Raw genomic sequence first — 24,653 nt, 5'->3', positions numbered from 1 at the left:
TTGTAAAAGGTTTTTCAATTTTAAAAAAATTTTTTTTTTTTTTTTTTTTTTTTTTTTTTTTTTTTTTTAGGTCATAAAATAATTGAGTGTTCCAGGAATTGCTGAAACGGACATTTGAATCTTGTAAAATTTAGGTAAATTCGGACTGTAATTTCGTATCTCAAAATGCAGATTGACAGAGAAAATTTTTATTTTCCTCAAGGAAAAGGCTTATTTTATCTTTTCTACCCCTTATTAGGTATACCTACTCAAGAAAAAACTGGGTCACTCCTTCTGAACCACCCTGGTTTCTCGTTACCCAGCTCTGTTCTCTTTGTTTTTTTTTTTCCCCCACAAGAAACTCTAGATGGTTGGTAAATGGGGCACGAAGCAGGGAGAAGTGGGGGGAAAAGGAGTTTCGACGTTCTTTGATGTTTTTTAGACTTTTAGACAGCATCCCTCCCCTTCTCAACCCCTTAAAACCTCTCTTCCCCTATTATGATGCTATTTCCTCCCTTTAATATACTTTGCTGTCCCTCCCTCCCTCTCTCTGATATACTTTGCTGTCTTCCCCCCCCCCTCTTCCCGTATATTTCTATTCTCTCCCTTTTATAAATTTTGCTATCCTCCCCCCTCTCTCAATCTTATATACTTTGCTCGCCCTCCCTCTTCTATACTTTGCTCTCCCTACCCCTCTTCCCTTATTTTGCTGTATCTATCCTCTCTCTCTCTCTTCGTGGTAAAAGTTTGGGAGTTATATCATGTTTGTCTAAATTAATATAACATGATGCTCCCTCTGTCTGTCTTTAGTCTTTCCAAATTCTATTATCTTTTCTACGAGTTTTCTCTGTATCTGCCTCTCTGCCTCGTGTGTTTTCTGTCTATAGGTATTTTTTTCTTTCTGTCTATCACTTTTTTTGTGATCTTTCCTCCCCTTTGTAAGCAACCATAGAGAATGTGAAAAGAATTGGGAGTTTTTTTTTAATAGTTAATCTCGAACAAAGTTTAAAATCAGATTGTGGTTATAGCCTTCAGTAGCTGAAACTGTTGAATGCTGCGAAAAAATAGAATATCCTAAACCTAAAGTCCTAAACCATAAACATAACAGAATAGAATTAACAAAATAGAAAAGACAGAACACAGAATAGAACAGAAGGGATCGCCTGGTAAACAGGAGAGAGTGGGTTCAATGCCAGCCGAGGTATGAAATTTTTTCCTCGATATAATCTGAGAATTTGACCACGCAGTAATAGTAATAGCCTATTGCTGGGGTAAAGGGATACTTTTTTTTACAATATTGTGTGTATTTTTGTTGTAAATAACTGTAGTTTTCTACGGATCTAAAGCTGGGGAAATTCCTAATGTACCTTCAGAAAAGGATGCCACCAAGAATAATGACACACCCTGTATACTTTTTTCCTTAAAATAATTACACAAATACACGTGCAGAAGTCTTCAAGAGCCTGGACTTTGTAGCGTTTTCCTTTGATCATACCAAGCTTTGAATACAGGATATAAGTCTGCAGACTGTGTATAAGAGAAGTAAATAAGTATACCGGAAATGTATAAGAGTTTACAATATTGTGTGTATTTTTGTTGTAAATAACTGTAGTTTTCTACGGATCCAAAGCTGGATAAATTCCTAATGTACCTTCAGAAAAGGATGCCACCAAGAATAATGACACACCCTGTATACTTTTTTCCTTAAAATAACTACACAAATACACGTGCAGAAGTCTTCAAGAGCCTGGACTTTGTAGCGTTTTCTTTTGATCATACCAAGCTTTGAATACAGGATATAAGTCTGCAGACTATGTATAGTGTATACTTATGAGAAGTAAATAAGTATACCGGAAATGTATAAGATAAGTACATAGACAAGCAGGAGAGAGTGGGTTCAATGCCAGCCGAGGTATGAAATTTTTTCCTCGATATAATCTGAGAATTTGACCACAGTAATAGTAATAGCCTGTTGCTGGGGTAAAGGGATACTTTTTTACAATATTGTGTGTATTTTTGTTGTAAATAACTGTAGTTTTCTACGGATCCAAAGCTGGGTAAATTCCTAATGTACCTTCAGAAAAGGATGCCACCAAGAATAATGACACACCCTGTATACTTTTTTCCTTAAAATAATTACACAAATACACGTGCAGAAGTCTTCAAGAGCCTGTGGACTTTGTAGCGTTTTCCTTTGATCATACCAAGCTATGAATACAGGATATAAGTCTGCAGACTATGTATATGAGAAGTAAATAAGTATACCGGAAATGTATAAGATAAGTACATAGACAAGCTATGTACATACATAGATCAAAGAGAAGTCGAATGATTGCAAATTGCAAATAATTCAACGGGTTGCTTTCTGATGTTCTTGTGTTGAAGGAGAACCTTGGTAGTGCAATAGTTCTAAACTAAAATGGACGCGGCACATAAGGGATCAAGAAGAGACCGCCTTAACATAATGAAGGAGAACCTAAATTGGAAGTATTGTGAAAAGTTCGACACACATGTAAAGAAAGGTAAGGGAAATTAGCTGATAGTGACCGATAGTAGACGGGTGGTGTAGTGTTTAACGCGTTGGACTTTGGATCTGGAGGTTGGTGGTTCGAGTCCAAGTCAAGTCATAAAATTTATCTAGGTGTAATATTTGAGGAAGGAACGATATTTGTGAGAAGCAATTAAGTATGCATAACAAAATTGAAAATTTCTTTTTAGTAGACGGGTTATTTGATCAAATTGTCCCCCACTGATTAATCTAAAGGTAAAAATCTTACCCTTTTCCTCATTTTCTCCAGCTCTCTCCTCTTCATCATCTCTTCTTCTATATACATACTTCCTTGTTCTTTCTCTTCGTCTTCCTTGTTCTCTTTCCCTCGCTCTTCCACTTCTTCGAAAATTTCCAATGATCGTTCCTCTTCTCCTCCTCCAATTCTACATCCTTGGTTTTTTCCTTTTCCTTCTTCCCCTCCCATTATTTCTATTACCTTGTTCTTGTTTTCCCCAATTCTACATCCTTGGTTTTTTCCTTTTCCTTCTTCCCCTCCCATTATTTCTATTACCTTGTTCTTGTTTTCCTCCTCCTCCTCCTGTTTCTGGTTATACTTCGCTTTCTACTTCTTCTCTCCCTTCATCTGTTCCTTCATCTACATACGAGTATTATAATGCTCACATTATAGTGTACATAGCAATGCACTTAAATCATTATACTACCTCATCATCTAGCTAGGGATTCTCAAAGTACTCGCGGCACAATCTTGATTGGAGCTCTATTGGACCGACTTGTTAGATAACCTCTTAGTCTTTCCAAATTCTATTATCTTTTCTACGAGTTTTCTCTGTATCTGCCTCTCTGCCTCGTGTGTTTTCTGTCTATAGGTATTTTTTCTTTCTGTCTCTCACTTTTTTTTTTGTGATCTTTCCTCCCCTTTGTAAGCAACCATAGAGAATGTGAAAAGAATTGAGAGTTTTTTTTTTTTTTAATAGTTAATCTCGAACAAAGTTTAAACTCAGATTGTGGTTATAGCCTTCAATAGCTGAAACTGTTGAATGCTGCTTATGCTGCGAAAAAATAGAATATCCTAAACCTAAAGTCCTAAACCACAAACATAACAGAATAGAATTAACAACATAGAATGAGCAGAATAACAGAATAGAATAGAATAGAACAGAGAATTTACCCAGATTGCTGTCGACTGCCTTGTGAGAACTTAATATACACGTGGAAAACAAGGCAGAATTAGCAGAATAAGAGAGAGAGAGAGAGAGAGAGAGAGAGAGAGAAAGAGAGAGGCACAGAAAGAGAGAGCTCCTCATTAACCACCACGTATAAGGTGAGTGACATGTTGCATATCTGTGCTCTCTCTCTCTTTCTCTCTCTTCCTCTCTCACACACACCCTCTCTCTCTCTCTCTCTCTCTTTCTCTCTCACACCCTCTCTCTCTCTCCGTCTCATTTTCTCTCACATGTCAAGTTGGACTGCAAAACCCGAGCATGGAATTAATCTCCCCCCCCCCTCTCTCTCTCTCTGTTCACAATCCTCTCTCACTCGCCCCCAAGATAGTGTACATAGCAATGCACTTAAATCATTATACTACCTCATCATCTAGCTAGGGATTCTCAAAGTACTCGCGGCACAATCTTGATTAGAGCTCTATTAGACGGGCTTGTTAGATAACCTCTCTCATTGTTATCCTTATTTCTCCAGTTCCGTCTTCTTGTTCTGCTCAATTTCTTTTTCCTTGGTCTTTTTTGTCCTCTTTTTCAGAGGGCATTTCTTGAAAAGCTATAAATAGAATTAGGATGAAGTAGATATGAATGACATACGTTGATTCAATGGGACCAAGTTGCCAACCACTGTTCAAGCTTCAAGGCCCTGAGTACTGTTAGTTTTTTTTCCTACGTATAAATTTTTATGACTTTAGTCAAGTTGAGACTTTTCCTCGTATACGCTTTTTTTCAGCAGCTCAGCAAAAAAACTAGTCATTTATATTAGAATCATGAAATATGCATACGTCTCCAAGAGAAAAAATTCTCGCAACCACATATAAAAATTCAAAGTTTTTTCTCCAACAATTTCTCTTTTTTTATGTGAAGACACAAAATTCCGGCCTCTTCTGGAACGGAGAACTTTGAAAACTTGGTTGGGTTTAAGAACAAATTTAATAGATTGGTTGTGAGAAACTTAAAGGAATATTTCTCGCAACCACATATAAAAATTCAAAGTTTTTTCTCCAACAATTTCTCTTTTTTTTTATGTGAAGACACAAAATTCCAGCCTCTTCTGGAACGGAGAACTTTGAGAACTTGGTTGGGTTTAAGAACAAATTTAATGGATTGGTTGTGAGAAACTTGAAGGAATATAAAAAAAAGTATTAAAAGTATATTGTATGATTGTCACAACTCACAAGATATGTCGTTTCCAGATCAATACACCTCGTAAAATATTATGACGAACCACCAACCTCCAGTTTTGAAGTCCACCGTTGTTATCACCACCCAGAAATTGGTTGGTGGTGAGAACTTAAAAGCAAAGATCAATTTTATATAGGGGGGAAAGGCAAAGGTTAATTTTATATGAGAAATAAAAAGCAATTTTAGGTGGGAAAATTTCTCATATAATATGATGACCGGACTTTTTGAAAAGATATGTCGTTTCCAGATCAATACACCTCGTAAAATATTATGACGAACCACCAACCTCCAGTTTTGAAGTCCACCGTTGTTATCACTACCCAGAGATTGGTTGGTGGTGAGAGGACTTAAAAGCAAAGATCAATTTTATATAGGGGGAAAAGACAAAGGTTAATTTTATATGAGAAATAAAAACCAATTTTAGGTGGGAAAATTTCTCATATAAAATGATGACCGGACTTTTTGAAGAGGACTTTCCCTTAGGTACATGTTGTGTGCGTATACCCATATTGTACCAGAATACATAAATTATACCTACCTTAAAAAAAAAAAAAAAAAAAAAAAAAAAAAAAAAAAAACAACACCTGCCACCTAGCGCTTACAAGGTAGACCTAATATCTTCCAAGCTAATTAGGCGGGCTAGGCCGGTAAGCCAGTAGAGAAATTTCACCCACTTTCACAACCACTCGAAAGATCAAACCATCTAGAAAAAAAAAGAAAAAAAAATGGACCGATTGCATACTTTCTCATTACTTTTGTAATAGAAAGTAAAAAAAGCACGTGTATCAGGCTTAACGCTCTCTGGTCTACCTTTAAGCTTATACCTAAGTTGCTAAAGCTCACATATTATGTCATGTTTATAAAATCCTAACAAATCACTTTCAACTCTTAACAATAAACAAACACACGGGTACAGAAAACTCTCCCTTTGTTATTAGTGGCGTATCCACCATTGAAACTGCGGGGGTCACAGCTTTCCTTCCCCTCTAAGTAGGTGTCCACAACGAAGAACCGACCATCGGCATCGACCGTCACTTAAGGTCTGTTTTTCATTCCTACGCCGCATCGATGCGGCGTTCACTCTGCGTCAGGAGTGGGGGTAAAATGTGGAAATTCAACAAACCTGACGACATCTAGTGGAGAAATTACGAAACATTTTTTTCATTTCCCTCAATACAATTACAATATGGCGGAACCTGAAGCTACTCGAGACTCGCATCAGGGATTTAAGACGCAGCGTTGACGCTAAAGTAGGGGAAGTGGAATGAAAAACACGCGTCGGGTTCGCATCGCACCCACGTCGGAATGAAAAACAGACCTTATAGCAACATTCAGCAAATTGTCTTGGCCTTCTTCTTTTATGTGTTGGAAGATGTAATATTGTTCGTACGCACTAGTTTTTGTTTTATCAGTGCACATTGATGTGCCTTCGGACGAAGAAAAATAAGTTCAGTGCGCTGTACTGGAATACCTACCTACCTACCTATCGAACTTTGTTCGATGCAGATGTGTTGCTGACGTTTCTAGCAAACTATTTGAGTCGCCGAAATTAAGTAAGGTACAGAGATAGTGGAGGGAAGTACCTACCGACTTATGTACATAGTGGAGGAAAGTACCTACCCATCATTTGACTGAAAAGGTAAATGCTAATATTTATGTACTAGTCGATTTAATATTCGTGAGAGAGTACACAGGATTAGATGGCGTATTACACAGAATGTATATACATCTTAATAATATATACATCTTGGATTGATTCCAACCATCTGACAAAATATTAATATTAAAACATGAGAGCTACATCCGTCTCTCTCCCTCCTATCTCTCTCTCTCTCTCTCTCTCTCTCTCTCTCTTTCCCTTCTAAGTCTCCTCCTCCTTTTCCTTTTTAACCTCTCAACTTTTCCTGTTTTCGTTCTCTTTTACTCTTTCGACCTTTTCTTTTTTTTCCCTCGCCTCTTCCTCTTTCACGATATTTTTACCCATATTTTTCTTGAAAACACAAAAACTCCTCTTTATGTCTATATTTCTCTACCCTTTTCTCACACACTTTTTCCCTTCTCACTCTAATTCATTCCCTCCCTCCAAACATCTTTCGCATGCTTTTTATTTTCATCCCTCTCATGGTCCTTTCTCTCCCTCCCTCTCTCACACTGTTGCTATCCCTGAACTCCTCTCCCATTCATTTTTTTTCCTCCCTCCCTCTCTCTCTAAAACTCTTTCCCTTTCTCCCCTCCTTCTCGCTCTCTCACACACAGACGCGCGTCTTATCATAGATCAAAGAAAAGGACAAATATATGGTTATATGGTGGTCATTCTTTATGACGCCCCAATGTGCCGTTAAATATTTTTATGACCTCCCCCCCATCCCTTCCCTTGATCCCTCGCCCTATCCCTTCCATCCATACCTCCCCCCCTTCCCGCCCCTCTCAAATACGGGTTCAACAACACATTCTATGGGAGAGAAGGGGAGGGAAGATACAGATACATATTATCCTTATTATTATTATTTTTTTTTTTTTTTTCAAATTCGTTCCCTAGTTCATTAATTCCTTCCTCCTCCGCTTCTTCTCCTCCTCATCTTCTTCAAAATGGAAAAGGATCTATTGGAAGGGGAAGGACCCTGCGGATATTTTCTTCAAAGATTCTCTCCTTTCTCCTCTCCTCTTTCTTTTACTCATCGTTCAAAGAAAAAAAATCCTCGATATCTTCTTACGCTGCTCTTTATCCACCTTCTTCTTCTTTTTCTTCCTCCTTTTTCTTAAAATGATTGCTTTTTTTTGTTTCTCTTCTCTTTTTTCTACTCTACCTCGTCTTTCGCATTTTTGTTTTTGTGCTCCTTCTTCACTGTATTCTCCTTTTTCTTCTCCTAGGAATCGTCTCCTTGAAAATTCTCAGTAAGAACTGAGAATTTTTTGTAGTCTGAGTGTAGAACTGAGAATAAGAACTCAGTAAGAACTGAGAGAACAAAGATGTTCCTCTTTCTCTCTTCTCCTGTTTGTCCTTCCTCTTTGCCTCCGGTTCTCTTGTTCTCCTCCTTCTGGAGGGAGGAACGAAATGGCAAGTGGGAAAGATGATTTGGAAGAATGGGGAAAGTGGGAAAGATGATTCGGAAGGGGGAAGACAATTATTAGGAGGACAAGAGAGTTACAAAAGCCTCTTACAAAATAACATGGAGAGGACATTTGGAACAAAACCCAGCGTGACAGGTTCCCCCCCCCCTTGTTCTCAACAGGTGTGATATATGGAGGATTTGTTTTGACACCATTTCAGGAGGATCATGTTCATTTGCACAACTTTGCATACATGACAAGCTTGTAGGTTTTTGAACATGTTGCAAAAGTAGGATCTACAGTGTATAAGGTATGCAGTCAGACAAAGGCATACAGTGTATGCAAAAGCAAAAGTAGACACACTACCATCACGTCACGTGAACTCATGGGGAGTCACAAATATGTATGTAATCAAAGTTTCACGATAATATTGTAGGTAATCTCGTTGAGGACAGCCACACTACGCTTCACGTGAGCTCACGTGAAGCGATGTTAGTGTGTTTCTATCTTTAGTGGAATAGTGGAGGAACCAAAATTTGTGTATTTTGTGGACAGCGATAAGTGTACGAAACATCGCAACACTCTTTGATATTACATATTTCTATTCTTTGAATTATTTCAAATGTCGACATGGAAATCCAATTATTATGGACTATATGAACTCGACTCATTGTCAGATGAATGTTTCGCAGGGACAGATATCCCGAATGCATATTCAAGTTTTTTTTCCAGAAAATTACCTAAGTACTATCGTCAAGATAGTACCCTTGAGAAACGGATACCACCTCAAGGGTAGTATCCGTTTCGGTGTAGAATGTCTTCGGTTGAAATAGTTTGGCCTTTTTCTGACAATCCCGGATTATACCCGTAGGTCCGCGACTGATATTTGTACGAAAAGAGATCACTATCACACCCCATGTGGTCAGGATTGCGCTTCGTCTTTCGAGGAGAAAATGGGCTTTTCTTCTGCCCCCCTTTGTGAATAACAGGAAGATAGGGAAATGAGAAAGAAGATAGGTGTTATAGGAGTGAAGAATAGAAGGATTGGTCTGAATAAATCATAGGCAAAACAGTGAAGATTTTGGCAAACATTTTACATTAAATTCTAGATATGCGTTTCTTTTCACGAAAAGGGGATTCAAAAGGAACTGATGAAATTTATATTCCTTCTTATTACCTATTCTCCTCCCACCACTACCTTTGTTAAGCCTGTTTTCGTTACCTACTGTGCCTTCCTACTATCTTTCTGCTAAGGTAACGTAGTACAAACTGCTAAGATTTGATAAATCGCTGTATTTCGCTTTACCTTATTAAAAACGTCAGCCTACCCTCTTTCCTACGACATCGCAACATTCCCCAAGGAACACAGTTCTAAAATGACATCATCATCATCTGTCTGCAATAATATTTCAAGACAAAAATTTCTAAAAAAAAATCTTTAAATGACGAGAAAATGTTTACATCATTGTAAAGATTACGCGAAAGCGGAAAAAAAGCACTGAAAATATTTTTGTATGTTTTGTCAAAATTTAATTAAAACTCGGCACAAGAAAAGCCTGATGTTTTCTGTTTGAACGAATTGTAAAAGGAAATTTAATTTAGGTAGAGATGTACCCTAGATACGCAAGATGGATCACATTTTGAAGACAATACTACCTTTTTCCGAGGAAAAAATGCCTCTCACAGAGTCACGGACTAACCATTTGGGGGAATAGGTTTCATGCTAAGTTCAGGGTTTACCTACCCAAAATAACACAGAATTGGGATCGAAATTGAATTGGTTGAGCCCACAGACCTAAAACAAATTCTCCAACTTAAGGTAAATCACTAAAATGTAGTCGTTTCTTAGTGACTTACCAATACCGCGCAAGATGGATCACATTTTGAAGACAATACTACCTTTTTCCGAGGAAAAAATGCCTCTCACAGAGTCACGGACTAACCATTTGGGGGTATAGGTTTCATGCTCAGGGTTTACCTACCCAAAAGTTCAGGGTTTACCTACCCAAAATAACACAGAATTGGGATCGAAATTGAATTGGTTGAGCCCAGACCTAAAACAAATTCTCCAACTTAATGTAAATCACTAAAATGTAGTCGTTTCTTAGTGACTTACCAATATCGAATCCAATGTTACTTGGGTTGGTTAAGCCACGACTCACGTCACATTAATCGTAATTCTCTAGTCTTTAATCTTCTTTACTATGACAACTTTTCAGAATTGCCAAATTATGTCACTTGAGAAAGGGGGAGGGGACTTGGCGTCTCCTCTAACATCACATCAGATGTTTACGAAGGATAATTCATTATTCTCCCGTCATTATTTATTATTATAGTTTTTTATTCAGAGTCACAATTTCCTCTGATAAATGAGCTCTGGAAGATCATTTGCCTTATGCAAATGAGGCTCTAATCCAGCGATTCCCAAACTTTACCTCGACAAAAGTTTACTTTTCTCGTGACATCGGTTTTCGAAATCTGGAAAATGGTACCCATGTTGAGGAGTAGGTACGTCATAGTATTATGTAGGAGGTAGGTAAAAAGCAGATAAACCACAACTTCCGCCTCCACTGCGATTTGGACAAAAAACCAAACGGAAGGGGACTGCACGGTACGTTTGACAACCATGGCATGTAGATGGGACGATACGTTTGGCAACCAATTCGGTTTTCGCTCCAAGATCGGTTTTCGCTATAACATGTAGATCAAAAGTCTCCTTGGGCCGAACCTCGAGAAATGTACGGTTCGGCTGCTATTCAGGACTTTATAGTTTTGAAAAAGCTAGAGAAAGTTCACTTCTCAGGACTTTGATTTTTGCGCCAAGACGTTCAAACTTTTCTGGTAGGTTCTTTAGGAAATGTACATCGAAAGTCTCCTAGGACCCAAAGTCGAAAAATGTACGGTTCGGCCGTTATTTGGCCTCCTGTTTAGACTATACTTTAAAAAAGCCCAAAAGAGTTGATGTCCCTCAGGAGTTGAGTTTTCCAGCAAAGTCACTCAAACTTTGTCGGATTTTTTTTTCTTTTTTTTTTCAATAACATCAGATTGGAAACCGCTTTCTAAACAGACATTGTTTGTCTATTTGGAGAGGAAAAGAGATGGAGGACAAGGGAGGAGTTTCAGTTTCATGAATTTGACCACAATAATACGAGAAATTGACCACAATAGTGATAGAGCTGGTGGGGTAAAAGACTACCTCATTCTAGGAATAGGAATTTTACCACATGAATGTTTGTTACTAAAGTTTCCCTATTAATGACCTGTGCGAAATGTTGACTTGACCTGGACTCGAACCACTAGTTCGAGAACCTAGTGGGTCTAATGGGCCTTGCCCTTGGGATCATTTTTGAAGAATCCAATATACTGAAAATTTCGTGATCAATTTTTTTTTAAAAATTCAATATACTGAAAATTTTCAAATCAACTTGCATTCGCGAACACAATTTCATCAGTTTTCCAGAATTCTCTGAAATATTTTATTTGTGAAGTTTTAATTGAAATAAATTGATTAAAAAAAGAGGTTTGACAGAGGGGACTGTAACTGCTAAGGTCTTATCGTCCCGAAATAGAAGAGAGAAGGAAGACAGGATATGAGAATGCCAGCCGTTCGGAGAACGGAAACAAATTGAAAGTTAATTCGCGAATTATTGAATCCGCCACTGCTCTAGTACAACAAGAATGCCCTATAGCAGAAGAGAGAGAGAGAGAGAGAGAGAGAGAGAGAGAGAGAGAGAGAGAGAGAGAGAGGGAGAGGGAAATACTTAGAAGACCAGAGAGGGAGGGGAGAGAGAATATAAAGACAGAAAGAAAGGGAGAGAGAAAGAAAAAGGGAGAAGTCGGTATACAAGTACATCAAAATATTGTACCACAGGAAGGAACGGAGGGGAAAATTAAACGGGAGGGAATGAAAAATGAGGGACAAAAGAGGGGGAAATACCCCTGGTTATATCTTTCCCTTCCCCTCTGCCAGGGGTATTTCTCCTGGAGGGGAGAAGGGAAAGATAAGGGGGAGAAGAGTGGAAAACCTCAGAAGTTCGGAAGAATCTGGGAGGGACATTAAAAATTTCCCTTGTATATGTATATGTTTCGAAGGGAAAGATAAGGGGGAGAAGAGTGGAAAACCTCAGAAGTTCGGAAGAATCTGGGAGGGACATTAAAAATTTCCCTTGTATATGTACCTTGATTATGAGGGAATACGAGAGAGAGAGAGAGAGAGAGAGAGAGAGAGAGAGAGAGAGAGAGAGTGAGAGAGTGAGATGGAGAGAAGAGATTGGGAGAGGAAGAGATAGGGGAGGGAGATGACGAATAGAAAGGAAGGGCGAGAGAGAGGGGAGAAAAAGGAGGGGGAAAGTGAAGAAGGGGGAAAAAGAAAGAAAAATTATGATGATGATGGAATAAGAGGGAGAGAATGAACAGGAAGGAAGAGGAAAAGGCGATAGGGGAGGGAGAGGAAAGTGGGCCATTGGAGATGACAGGACCAGGAAGGGAAGAAGAAAGAGAATAGACGGAAGAGAAAAGAGGAAAGGAGATTAGGAGGGAGAAAGAGAAAGGAAGAGAGGGAGAGTGACAAATAGAATGGCGGGAGGGTAGGGGAAAGAGAAAGAAGGAACGAGACGGAAAGGAGAGGAAGAGATAGAAGGAACAAGAGAGAGAGAGAGAAAAGGAAGGAGAGGGAGAAAGGGAGGAAGATTTTTTTTTTCATGGAAAGCTCCTCCACAAGGTTCATACATTTTTTATTGAGATTAATTGTTGTTGAGGAAATTTCTTTTTGCTTCAGCCTACCATAAGAAAAGAAAGCGTGGTGCTAAGATTTGAATATAAAAGAAAATATAAATAAAACAAAAAGAATTACCTTCCTAAAACCACGGACTCTGGTAATGGAATGTTGACTTCTGCGTAAGTACAGACCATAAAAGCTAAGAAAGAAAGGCCAAAAAATTGAACAACATGAAATTTTTTTGAAAAGTAATATCTCAAGACAATGAATAGAGGGAATGGGTATTAAATTAGCCTGAGCTTAAAAATACAATATGGAAAATGGGTAGGCTTAAGGGATAAAAGGAGGGATGAAAATCAAGGAAGCAGATGATCAGGCGGGAAATATGGCTATGAGGGAAAAACACGAGATAATCTCGGATAAAAACACACGTAGGTATTATAATCTGGGAACAAAGTAAGATAATCCGGGGAGAAAAAATAAGAATCTGGGACAAGTACAAAAAAAGGGAAAAAGTCAAGATTACCAGTGAAAAAATGAGAGAGCAGAAGGGATAATCAGGGACAAGAGTAATACAATTTTTTTACTATTTTTTTACATTTTATTTCACCTGCCTGAGGGAGCTATGTGTTCTCTTTTCCTTTGCTTTATTAATGTTGTCTTTTTTACTCTATTATTTTTTCTTTTCATTATGCCTACCTACTATCAAGTTAGGATGAATACTTGCTGTTTGGGGGGAGAAAAATTGCTTTTATTAATTTACAAAATGAAAATAAAGAAAACAATATTTTACGTAAACTAACTGAAACTCCCGCTCGCACGCTCGTTAAAATGATGAAGATTCTTTTTTCTTAATTAAAATGAGAAATAAAAGGTCTGGGGGACTTTAAACAGGGAGGATACCAGAAATTTCCCTTGTTGAAGAGATAGCAAAGGTGCGAAAGGAATCCACTCGTGAAAATTTTGAAGCCAAAACCAATTTTATTGTCAGCCCACAAGCGATCACCTTAAGACTGATTGAGTGACTGACGAAAAACGACAGAATCCTGTCACTAGGGCTTTCAAATGGAATTTCACTCCCGCTCGCACGCTCGTTAAAATGATGAAGATTCTTTTTTCTTAATTAAAATGAGAAATAAAAGGTCTGGGGGACTTTAAACAGGAAGGATACCAGAAATTTCCCTTGTTGAAGAGATAGCAAAGGTGTGAAGGGAATCCACTCGTGAAAATTTTGTAGCCAAAACCAATTTTCAGCCCATCAGCGATCACCCTAAGACTGATTGAGTGACTGACGAAAAACGACAGAATCCTGTCACTAGGGCTTTCAAATGGAATTTCAAAAAAGACAATATTGAATGCTATGTGATATGATGAATGGAAGGCGAATACGAGTAGTTACTGAAAATAATGAAGTTTTCAGAACATAATAATAAAATTGATGAGAGGTTGAGGTGTTGGGAGAACTCACGCCGAGACAATATTGAATGCTATGTGATATGATGAATGGAAGGCGAATACGAGTAGTTACTGAAAATAATGAAGTTTTCAGAACATAATAATTGATGAGAGGTTGAGGTGTTGGAAGAACTCACGCCAATCTCTTTGCGGCAAATGAGAAGGCAATCTACGTCTCAAATTTCTAAGGAAGAAAGATTTGATGAGAAAGAAGAGGACACGGAAAGTAAGAAAATAAATATCGGAAAAACCACTCACCTATGGTGGAATTGATCCGCTTGTAGGTTGGACACACCCGCCACAGTCCAATCCGAAACAGCACCGTAGTCTGAATGTCACTGGACGGCAATTTGACCGGCTCCTTAGTGTAGATCCAAACGTTGCTGACGAAAGCCGTCAGCAGTGTACCGAGCGACAAGAACCCGCACAGCAGACTCACACTGGAGAGCGAAGTACACATTGTGGGTTTTTATGGGGTTTCAATTTGATTTTTAATTTTTTAGTTGATTTTTTTGCTATGGGATTTTCTACAAAAGTCTTTAAATAGTATTTAGCTACTTTATCTACTTAAAATAGAATATGCCTTGTTTATACTGCCAGCATAATTATATTATACTCTCGCAGCCTAAACAAGGTCTTATTTGATTGGTAATTAATCACATATAGGTATTATAACATTTTTAAAGAAAAACAATTACTTAGTTTTAATAATTAATTTGGACTCTTGAATTATTGAATTTTTAATTTTAATTAATTAATTAATTAAATAATTCATTATATTTATCTACTCCATTTGATTTTATTTTTATTCAGATTTTCCTGGACTTTCAAGTGATTATTCATCACTATAATTATGGTTCTCAACAAATTACATATTTGATAAAAATCAAAACAAATACCTAGGTACGATCTAAACCATAATATTCAACCAAAAGACCAAGAAATTAACTTGTTTGAATTTAATCTTACAAATGGTCTCACACTCTGACCACTGACTGAATTATTATGTTGCTGCTGGGAATCAAACCACAGTCCCGCGGGCCTTCGTTATTAATCAAATGCCTTTTTATCTATGACGTCCGCAACTACCTACACTATTGGGACTTTTCAATCTCAAATACCTAATTATAATTATTAGAACAAAATTAGAGAGACAAAATTGAAATTCACCAAATGGTCTCACACTCTGACCACTGACTGAATTATTATGTTGCTGCTGGGAATCAAACCACAGTCCCGCGGGCCTTCGTTATTAATCCAATGCCTTTTTATCTATGACGTCAGCAACTACCTACACTATTGGGACTTTTCAATCTCAAATACCTAATTATAATTATTAGAAGAATCTAATAATTATTAGAACAAAATTAGAGAGACAAAATTGAAATTCATCAGGCGTATTTACTTGACTGTGAAGGGCGTAAAAATGAAACTACCTACGCCATCATCAAGCTTAAAGATTGATCAGGTACCTATGTACTTACCCTACACGAGTGTAATTATTGTATTCTCACGTACATTCTTTGTTATTTTCAAATACCTCTGTTTCCAATAATGAAAATGAAATTCTATCAAAGAGAACTCTGCTAAGTCCTCAAGCTACATTTCCCGAGCTTTTATACCTTAGCACTTCGCATACAAGCACAAAGGCTCAGCAGGAAAGCAAGACGGGCGTAACAATATCATTAAAAATTTCAGCAAAAAAAGAGAAGAAATATTTTTAAAGTCCCTTTTTTCCTTCCCACGCCCTTCGTTTCTCTGTACACCGTCTTTTATACCTTAGCACTTCGCATACAAGCACAAAGGCTCAGCAGGAAAGACGACGGGCGTAACAATATCATTAAAAATTTCAGCAAAAAAAAGAGAAAAAAATATTTTTAAAAAAAAAAAAAAAAAAACAGGTAGACGATTAATATCAAAAACGAATTTATAAATATTATAACATTTTTGTGGGTATTTAGACAAATTTTGCAATTTTATTCGACATTTTTCGCGAAACTAAATCCAAATTTGCTAACAAATTCGTGCTACTTTATCTAGAATAAGCTGACAAAAATATGCGGGCTTTAGTCGATTTCCCCCTCTGTCCCGAAATTCCATTCTGAAAATTTAGAATACTGCCGTATATTAGGATGCCTACATAGCCTACACTACCTGGAAAAGAGAAAAAAAATTGGAGGCGTAGGTAGGTATTTTTCCGATATTTTACTTTTTTTAGCCCCCGTGAATTTTCATTTTATTGTTTTATGATTTTTTGCTGCTTCCCCATGGTTTATTGTGAGAGAGAGCAGAGTTTAGAAATACACTAGAGACTAGAGACCCATTGGGTCACTGATGGTGGAGCCCAAAACTAGTGAATACCTAAATGTAAATATGTACCTACTCGTACGTATAAGGGGGTCGAACTGAAATTTTGAATTCGCTTCGTTCGATCACCGAAACCTAGATAGGTGGGTTTCTACATCCTCTATTTATCTGTTTGAAAGCAATGTGATGCACCACCCCTCCGTTACCTCCCCTCCAGCCCTTTTTTTATGATCACCAAAGCTTTTATGTGTTTACCACTCACTCATAATTTTCAATTCTTTTTAAAGCATTTCCCCTCCGTCCTACTTCCTACTTCTCTTCTTTTTGTTCTCTTCTTTCTGCTCTTCCAATTTTCTTCCCCTACGTTTCCTCCTCCTCCTCCTCCTCCTTCTCCTCTTCCCCTTTTTCTTCATTTTTCTTCTAAGTCTCCTCCTCCTTTTCCTTTTTAACCTCTCAACTTTTCCTGTTTTCGTTCTCTTTTACTCTTTCGACCTTTTCTTTTTTTCTTTCCCTCGCCTCTTCCTCTTTCACGATATTTTTACCCATATTTTTCTTGAAAACACAAAAAATCCTCTTCATGTCTATATTTCTCTACCCTTTCTCACACACTTTTTCCCTTCTCACTCTAATTCATTCCCTCCCTCCATACATCTCTCGCTTGCTTTTTATTTTCATCCCTCTCATGGTCCGTTCTCTCCCTCCCTCTCTCACACTGTTGCTATCCCTCAACTCTTCTCCCATTCATTTTTTTTCCTCCCTCCCTCTCTCTCTCTAACTCTTTCCCTTTCTCCCCTCCTTCTCGCTCTCTCACACACAGACGCGCGTCTTATCATAGATCAAAGAAAAGGACAAATATATGGTTATATGGTGGTCATTCTTTATGACGCCCCAATGTGCCGTTAAATATTTTTATGACCTCCCCCCCATCCCTTCCCTTGATCCCTCGCCCTATCCCTTCCATCCATACCTCCCCCCCTTCCCGCCCCTCTCAAATACGGGTTCAACAACACATTCTATGGGAGAGAAGGGGAGGGAAGATACAGATACATATTATCCTTATTATTATTATTTTTTTTTTTTTTTTTCAAATTCGTTCCCTAGTTCATTAATTCCTTCCTCCTCCGCTTCTTCTCCTCCTCATCTTCTTCAAAATGGAAAAGGATCTATTGGAAGGGGAAGGACCCTGCGGATATTTTCTTCAAAGATTCTCTCCTTTCTCCTCTCCTCTTTCTTTTACTCATCGTTCAAAGAAAAAAATCCTCGATATCTTCTTGCTGCTCTTTATCCACCTTCTTCTTTTTCTTCCTCCTTTTTCTTAAAATGATTGCTTTTTTTTGTTTCTCTTCTCTTTTTTCTACTCTACCTCGTCTTTCGCATTTTTGTTTTTGTGCTCCTTCTTCACTGTATTCTCCTTTTTCTTCTCCTAGGAATCGTCTCCTTGAAAATTCTCAGTAAGAACTGAGAATTTTTTGTAGTCTGAGTGTAGAACTGAGAATAAGAACTCAGTAAGAACTGAGAGAACAAAGATGTTCCTCTTTCTCTCTTCTCCTGTTTGTCCTTCCTCTTTGCCTCCGGTTCTCTTGTTCTCCTCCTTCTCAGTATCATTCTTCTCCTCTTCCTCCTCCACAATTTATTTCTCCTTGGAATTTTTTTGCCTCTTTTTTCGGAGGGTATTTCTTCAAAAGCTTCCCAGTCCATTCTTACCCTCAATTCTTTCTTTACCTTGTTCTCGACCTTTTCAAATTTGCGATCTGCAACTCCATCCAGCCCATGGATAAACATGCTCGATAATCAAGACAATTCTCTCTTTTTTAACACTTATCTACCTTTCTTTCTTTTCTTTTCCCTTCTTTCTTCTCTTTTATTTCTTTTCATCTTTCACATTTTTATCTTAACAAAGAAAACCCTAAGTATGTAGCAAAAAATAGGTTAACCACCACTTACCTCAAGTCTAAGCGTATATTTCGTTGCTACTACAAGCGTTACTCCAACATTTAGAGAAAGTGACCCATATTTTTTTTTTTTTTTTTTTTTTTTTTTTCTTTGGTCTTAAAATAATTGAGTGTTCCAGGAATTGCTGAAACGGACATTTGAATCTTGTAAAATTTAGATAAATTCGGACTGTAATTTCGTATCTCAAAATGCAGATTGACAGAGAAAATTTTCATTTTCCTCAAGGAAAAGGCTTATTTTATCTTTTCTACCCCTTATTAGGTACCTACTCGAGAAAAAACTGGGTCACTCCTTCTGAACCACCCTGGTTTCTCGTTACCCAGCTCTGTTCTCTTTGTTTTTTTTTCCCCCACAAGAAACTCTAGATGGTTGGTAAATGGGGCACGAAGTAGGGAGAAGGGGGGGGAAGGAGTTTCGACGTTCTTTGATGTTTTTTAGACTTTTAGACAGCATCCCTCCTCTTCTCAACCACTTAAAACCTCTCTTCCCCTACTATGCTATTTCCTCCCTTTAATATACTTTGCTGTCCCTCCCTCTCTCTGATATACTTTGCTGTCTCCCCCCCCCCTCTTCCCGTATATTGCTATTCTCTCCCATTTATAAATTTTGCTATCCTTCCCCCTCTCTCAATCTTATATACTTTGCTGTCTTCCCTCCCTCTTCTATACTTTGCTCTCCCTACCCCTCTTCCCTTACTTTGCTGTATCTATCCTCCCCCTCTCTCTCTCTCTCTTCGTGGGGATGTAAAAGTTTGGGAGTTATATCATGTTTGTCTAAATTAATATAACATGATGCTCCCTCTCTCTGTCTTTAGTCTTTCCAAATTCTATTATCTTTTCTACGAGTTTTCTCTGTATCTGCCTCTCTGCCTCGTGTGTTTTCTGTCTATACGTATTTTTTCTTTCTGTCTCTCACTTTTTTTTGTGATCTTTCCTCCCCTTTGTAAGCAACCATAGAGAATGTGAAAAGAATTGGGAGTTTTTTTTTATAGTTAATCTCGAACAAAGTTTAAAATCAGATTGTGGTTATAGCCTTCAATAGCTGAAACTGTTGAATGCTACGAAAAAATCGAATATCCTAAACCATAAACATAACAGAATAGAATTAACAACATAGAATGAGCAGAATAACAGAAGAGAATAGAATAAAATAGAACAGAGAATTTACCCAGATTGCTGTCGACTGCCTTGTGAGAACTTATACACGTGGAAAACAAGGCAGAATAAGAGAGAGAGAGAGAGAGAGAGAAAGAGAGAGGCACAGAAAGAGAGAGCTCCTCATTAACCACCACGTTTAAGGTGAGTGACATGTTGCATATCTGTGCTCTCTCTCGCTCGCTCGCTCTCTCTCTCTCTCTTTCTCTCTCACACACACTCTCTCTCTATTTCTCTCTCACACCCTCTCTCTCTCTTTCTCTCACACACACCCTCTCTCTCTAGATAAATCACTACCCTAAATTTCAGCTTCCCATCATTAGCCGTTCAAAAAATATTCAGGGGTCCCCGGACTTTTGAAACACTCTGTACAGTTTTGCTTGTTATTAATAACCACATTGACCATTGAAGTTAAGTTACATGAGGAAGGGTGAACATTTGGATGGACGAGAGGTAATAGCAGATTAGTACCTACTGCTTTCCCCTCCATAATCAAGTTTGTTTTGCTTGTCATTAATAACCACATTGACCATTGAAGTTAAGTTACATGAGGAAGGGTGAACATTTGGATGGACGAGAGGTATTAGTGCCTACTGCTTTCCCCTCCATAATCAAGTTGGGAATTGGGGATCGAATGATCCTTCATGGAACACCCTTTACTCTCTTATTTACATTGGATTTTCCTAATACTACAACTCCGTTTGGAATGCAAACTGAAGATAAATTAAAGGATTTATCCCTAGCTAATATTTGAATTTCTTCACCGGAGTGTGTTAAGACTGTTTGCATATCTGTTTGAATTCTAGCTATTTGCTAGCAAAACGCGAGTGTTTTCGTTTTATATCTTAATTGGATTAGGATTACCTAATAAAATAGAGAGTACCCAATGCAGAATGCAGTTATTGCTCTATTGCTAAAATTTACTTATGTAAATAAATACCTTTAGCCAGCTAAAAGTATGATCTCATCATACCTTAATCCAGTTTTCCATGAACTTCGTATGGAGTAGTATGTATGTATGTATGTATGTATGTAGTATGTAGTATGAAGGTATAGGAAAGAAACATCTTTTAACTTCGTATGTATACCAGAGTTTAAAAGAGTATTGTTCCAAAATGATTATGCCTCAAAAAAGTAAAAACGTGAGAAAAAGGTTTCCTTCTCCTTCTCTTCCTCCTCCCCCCCCCCCAAAAAAAGATAAAAAGGTTTTCTTCTCCTTCTCTTCCCCCCCCCCCCCCCCCAAAAAAAGATAAGATAAGAAGAAGAAACAAATTTTCATTTTAAATACATGAAACTTTCAAAGTACTATATAGGTATCTAGTGAGATACAAAATAGCACAAGTCCTTTGGCCAAACGGAAGAAAAAACAATAGATAGTATCTTTAGTGAAAAGCACTATAGAGAAATAGTTACACAGCTGGATGCCTTGATAAGGAAAAAACAAATAAAATAAAAAAAAGATAATGAAATAAGATAAGAACAAAGGAAACACAAAGAGTTAAATAAGATTTTTTTAGTTTTAAATTGGGTGAGGGGAAGGAAAAACAACATAAAAACAAATATGCACCCAAGAAAGCATGAAAAGAGCCAGTTATCATACTAATTTAATGATCCGAGATTGCAGACATTGTACCCCGCCATCAAAAAATATGTTTTGTCAACATGTGCCAAGAAAATGCAAAAAAAAAGAAAAAAAAAATCATTGTGTGGAGAGAGTATTGAGACTGTAGCTATTGCCCTATTTCTTACCCAAACTACACAACTGACATAAAACTGTACTGAAATAAAGAGCATCTCTTTTATCCTGGACAACCAACCACGGCTATTCTGTGCTTATTTACAGAACTAGAATCTTTATATTCCAGCAGTACGGTATGAGGTATTACTATTCTTATGATGTAGATTGTAGACAGTCAAATTTGCCAATAATATTGATTTTTCTTGTATCTCGGCTAGGATTAAACCCGCGCCCATCTGTTTATCAGGCGGGCACCTTGACCATTACATCACCAACTTATTAGACTACCTACTAGTATAATTCCTAAGGGTTTTTTCTAAGGTTTGATGACACTCTTTTTTTGTGGGGATTTTCACCAATTCCTTCATTGTCCTCACGAGATCAAGTGCACCCCGTACCAGAAAACTTCGCTTGAAGTAAAAACCCAGCATGGTATGGAGGATCATGTTCATTTGCACAACTTTGCATACATGACAAGCTTGTAGGTTTTTGAACATGTTGCAAAAGTAGGATCTACAGTGTATGAGGTATGCAGTCAGACAAAGGCATACAGTGTATGCAAAAGCAAAAGTAGACACACTATCATCACGTCACCCCCTTGTTCTCAACAGGTGTGATATATGGAGGATTTGTTTTGACACCATTTCAGGAGGATCATGTTCATTTGCACAACTTTGCATACACGACAAGCTTGTAGGTTTTTGAACATGTTGCAAAAGTAGGTAGTGTATAGGGTATGCAGTCAGACAAAGGCATACAGTGTACAGAGTATGCAAAAGCAAAAGTAGACACACTATCATCACGTCACGTGAACTCATGGGGAGTCAGAAATATGTATGTAATTCAAAGTTTCACGATAATATTGTAGGTAATCTCGTTGAGGACAGCCACACTACTATCACGTCACGTGAGCTCACGTGAAGTGATGTTAGTGTGTTTCTATCTTTAGTGGAATAGTGGAGGAACCAAAATACCAAGACGTACAGCCACACTACTATCACGTCACGTGAGCTCACGTGAAGTGATGTTAGTGTGTTTCTATCTTTAGTGGAATAGTGGAGGAACCAAAATGCCAAAACGTGTATTTTGTGGACAGCGATAAGTGTACGAAACACTGCAACGCTCTTTGATATTACATATTTCTATTCTTTGAATTATTTCAAATTGTCGACATGGAAATCCAATTATTATGGACTATATGAACTCGACTCAATGTCAGATGAATGTTTCGCAGGGACAGATATCCCGAATGCATATAAGGTGTTTCTTTCCTATACCTTCATACTACATACATAGTTACCTGCCTGCCTATACTACTCCATACGAAGTTCATGGAAAACTGGATTAAGGTGAGATCATACTTTTACCTGGCTAAAGGTATTCATTTAGATGAGTAAAGTTTAGCAGTAGAGCAATAACTGCATTCTGCATTGGGTACTCTCTATGGAGTACTATCGATTGTCGATTGCAAAATGAAATGAACATCACAAAGTATGCTATTCCCAGAGATCAAGTTCCAAAGGCCTATTATATGTTATGCAATGAAAACTAACGCTTTTCAATAAAAACCCCTTCAGTACTATCGATTGTCGATTGCAAAATGAAATGAACATCACAAAGTATGCTATTCCCAGAGATCAAGTTCCAAAGGCCTATTATATGTCATGCAATGAAAACTAACGCTTTCCAATAAAAACCCCTTTGCCTAGCAGAGGTTTCAATAAAACCCCTGCTACACCTGTCCTTCATTAGGAGATAGGCAACCCTCCATGCTCGTCAGCTTCCTGTCACCTATAGGGTTGCGAATTAAACGACAAAGCCAGAAAATATGACCTCTCCCATTAAAACATTTTCCACATGCCGTTTTGAATGGGGCTCGTTATCCCGGGGTGTTGTAATTATTAGCATCGAATGGGGGATGAAAAACGGGGAATGTTTTCCAGGGGGGGAGGTTTCTATGATGATGACGGCGAGAGAATTCAGTACCAATAAAATAGACAGTGGCGTGGTTAAAAATCATGTGATCTATTTTTTGCAACCAGTAAATAGAATAGAATATACCTTGTTTATCCTGCTCGAATGAGCCTAAAAAGTCCCTTTACACCAGCAGTCTAAACAAGGTCTCGTCTATTTTATAGGTTTAGTAACAAAATCCACAGTCATACGAGAGCATAATGTTGTGCTTCACGGTGTAAACATGACGTCAAAGACAAAAGCCATACACGGCTTTGCTGGTGTGTTTACAAGTATAAGCTTCATCTAAGGGGAAGAAAATAAAGCGTAAGAAGACGTGAAGACGTAATAAGGAAAGTGGGGAATAAATAGAAGGGGACAAAGAAGAAAACGGAATGGAAAAGAAGTAGAAAAAGAAAAGGAAGAATATGAACAAGAAAGAAGAACAAGATGGAGAAGGAAAAAGAGGGGGAGAAGAAGGAGAATAAATAGAAGAACAATACAGAGAGAAAGGAAAGGAAGAACAAGACCAAGAAAGTACTTTGGGTGGTATAGGCAAAACATACATGATGTAACTTGAAAGTAAAGAGGAAGAAACAAAAATAAAGGACAAGAAGACGTAAAGAGTGGGTAAGAAGATGTAAACGATAATGGGAAATAAGTAGAAGTAAGTAAAGAAGAAAACAGAAGAGACGAAGAAGGAATTAGAAGAAGAAATAACTAAGGGCGTATAGGCCCATACATGATGAAAGATGAATGTAAAGGGGGAGAAAAGAAAATGAGGAATCATTAGGCAAAGAGAATAAGTAGCAGAGGCAAAGGGAGTAAATAGTAGAAGTAGCAAAGTAGCAAAGAGAAGCAAAGGAATGAGAAGTAGGAGTTAGAGCCAAGAATAACAGAGCTTTGTGGTTAACCACACAAGAACGGGAACATTGTAAGATTTTGACGTTCTGTTACTGTAACTCTGCCTTTGTAGAACTGTTTTGTTTTGCCCTTTTAAAGCTCTAGTATTAGAAAGCCCTCGTATTAGAGATTCCTAGTATTAGGGAGTAGGTGGTATTAGAGAGTTCTAGTATTAGAAAGTAATTTCTAATATTAGAATGTCAGGTTTGAATCCCATCCAGGTCGGAAATTCTGACCAAAGTTTCTATCCCCCGATAGGCTATGAAATTGTAACCAAAATTTTCTATTCAATAGGGATGACCCTTGATGGAAGCCATTACAAACTATCGGATAATCCCTATATCTTTTTTAAACCAATGGTTAAAAGTATTGGATAGCCCCTTATCTGGTTAATCTGTGTCGGAAAGCCCCCTATCTTTTAAAACCAACGTTAAAAGTATCGGATAGCCTCTTTATCTTTAAAACCAACGTTAAAGTATCGGATAGCCTCTTATCTTTTAAAACCACATGTTAAAGTATCGGATAGCCC

General features: G+C 37.8%; 1 protein-coding gene across 2 annotated transcripts in view; it reads right to left on the bottom strand.

The window, feature by feature from the left end:
- The window catches only part of LOC113466466, a 65,250-nt gene that overhangs the window by 37,692 nt on the left and 2,905 nt on the right, over nucleotides 1–24,653 (bottom strand). The window contains exon 2 of one of the 2 annotated variants that reach the window (XM_026821906.1): nucleotides 14,375–14,682. In XM_026821906.1, coding sequence (XP_026677707.1) covers nucleotides 14,375–14,576 — 202 coding nt within the window. In that variant the 5' untranslated portion in view covers nucleotides 14,577–14,682. The remainder of the gene's footprint in view (nucleotides 1–14,374; nucleotides 14,683–24,653) is intronic. The other variant, XM_026821907.1, reaches the window with a different exon arrangement.

Source organism: Diaphorina citri, unplaced genomic scaffold, assembly GCF_000475195.1.
Source record: "Diaphorina citri unplaced genomic scaffold, Diaci psyllid genome assembly version 1.1 scaffold274, whole genome shotgun sequence".
Lineage (NCBI taxonomy): Eukaryota > Metazoa > Arthropoda > Insecta > Hemiptera > Psyllidae > Diaphorina > Diaphorina citri.
This window is presented reverse-complemented; position numbering and strand designations above follow the sequence as displayed.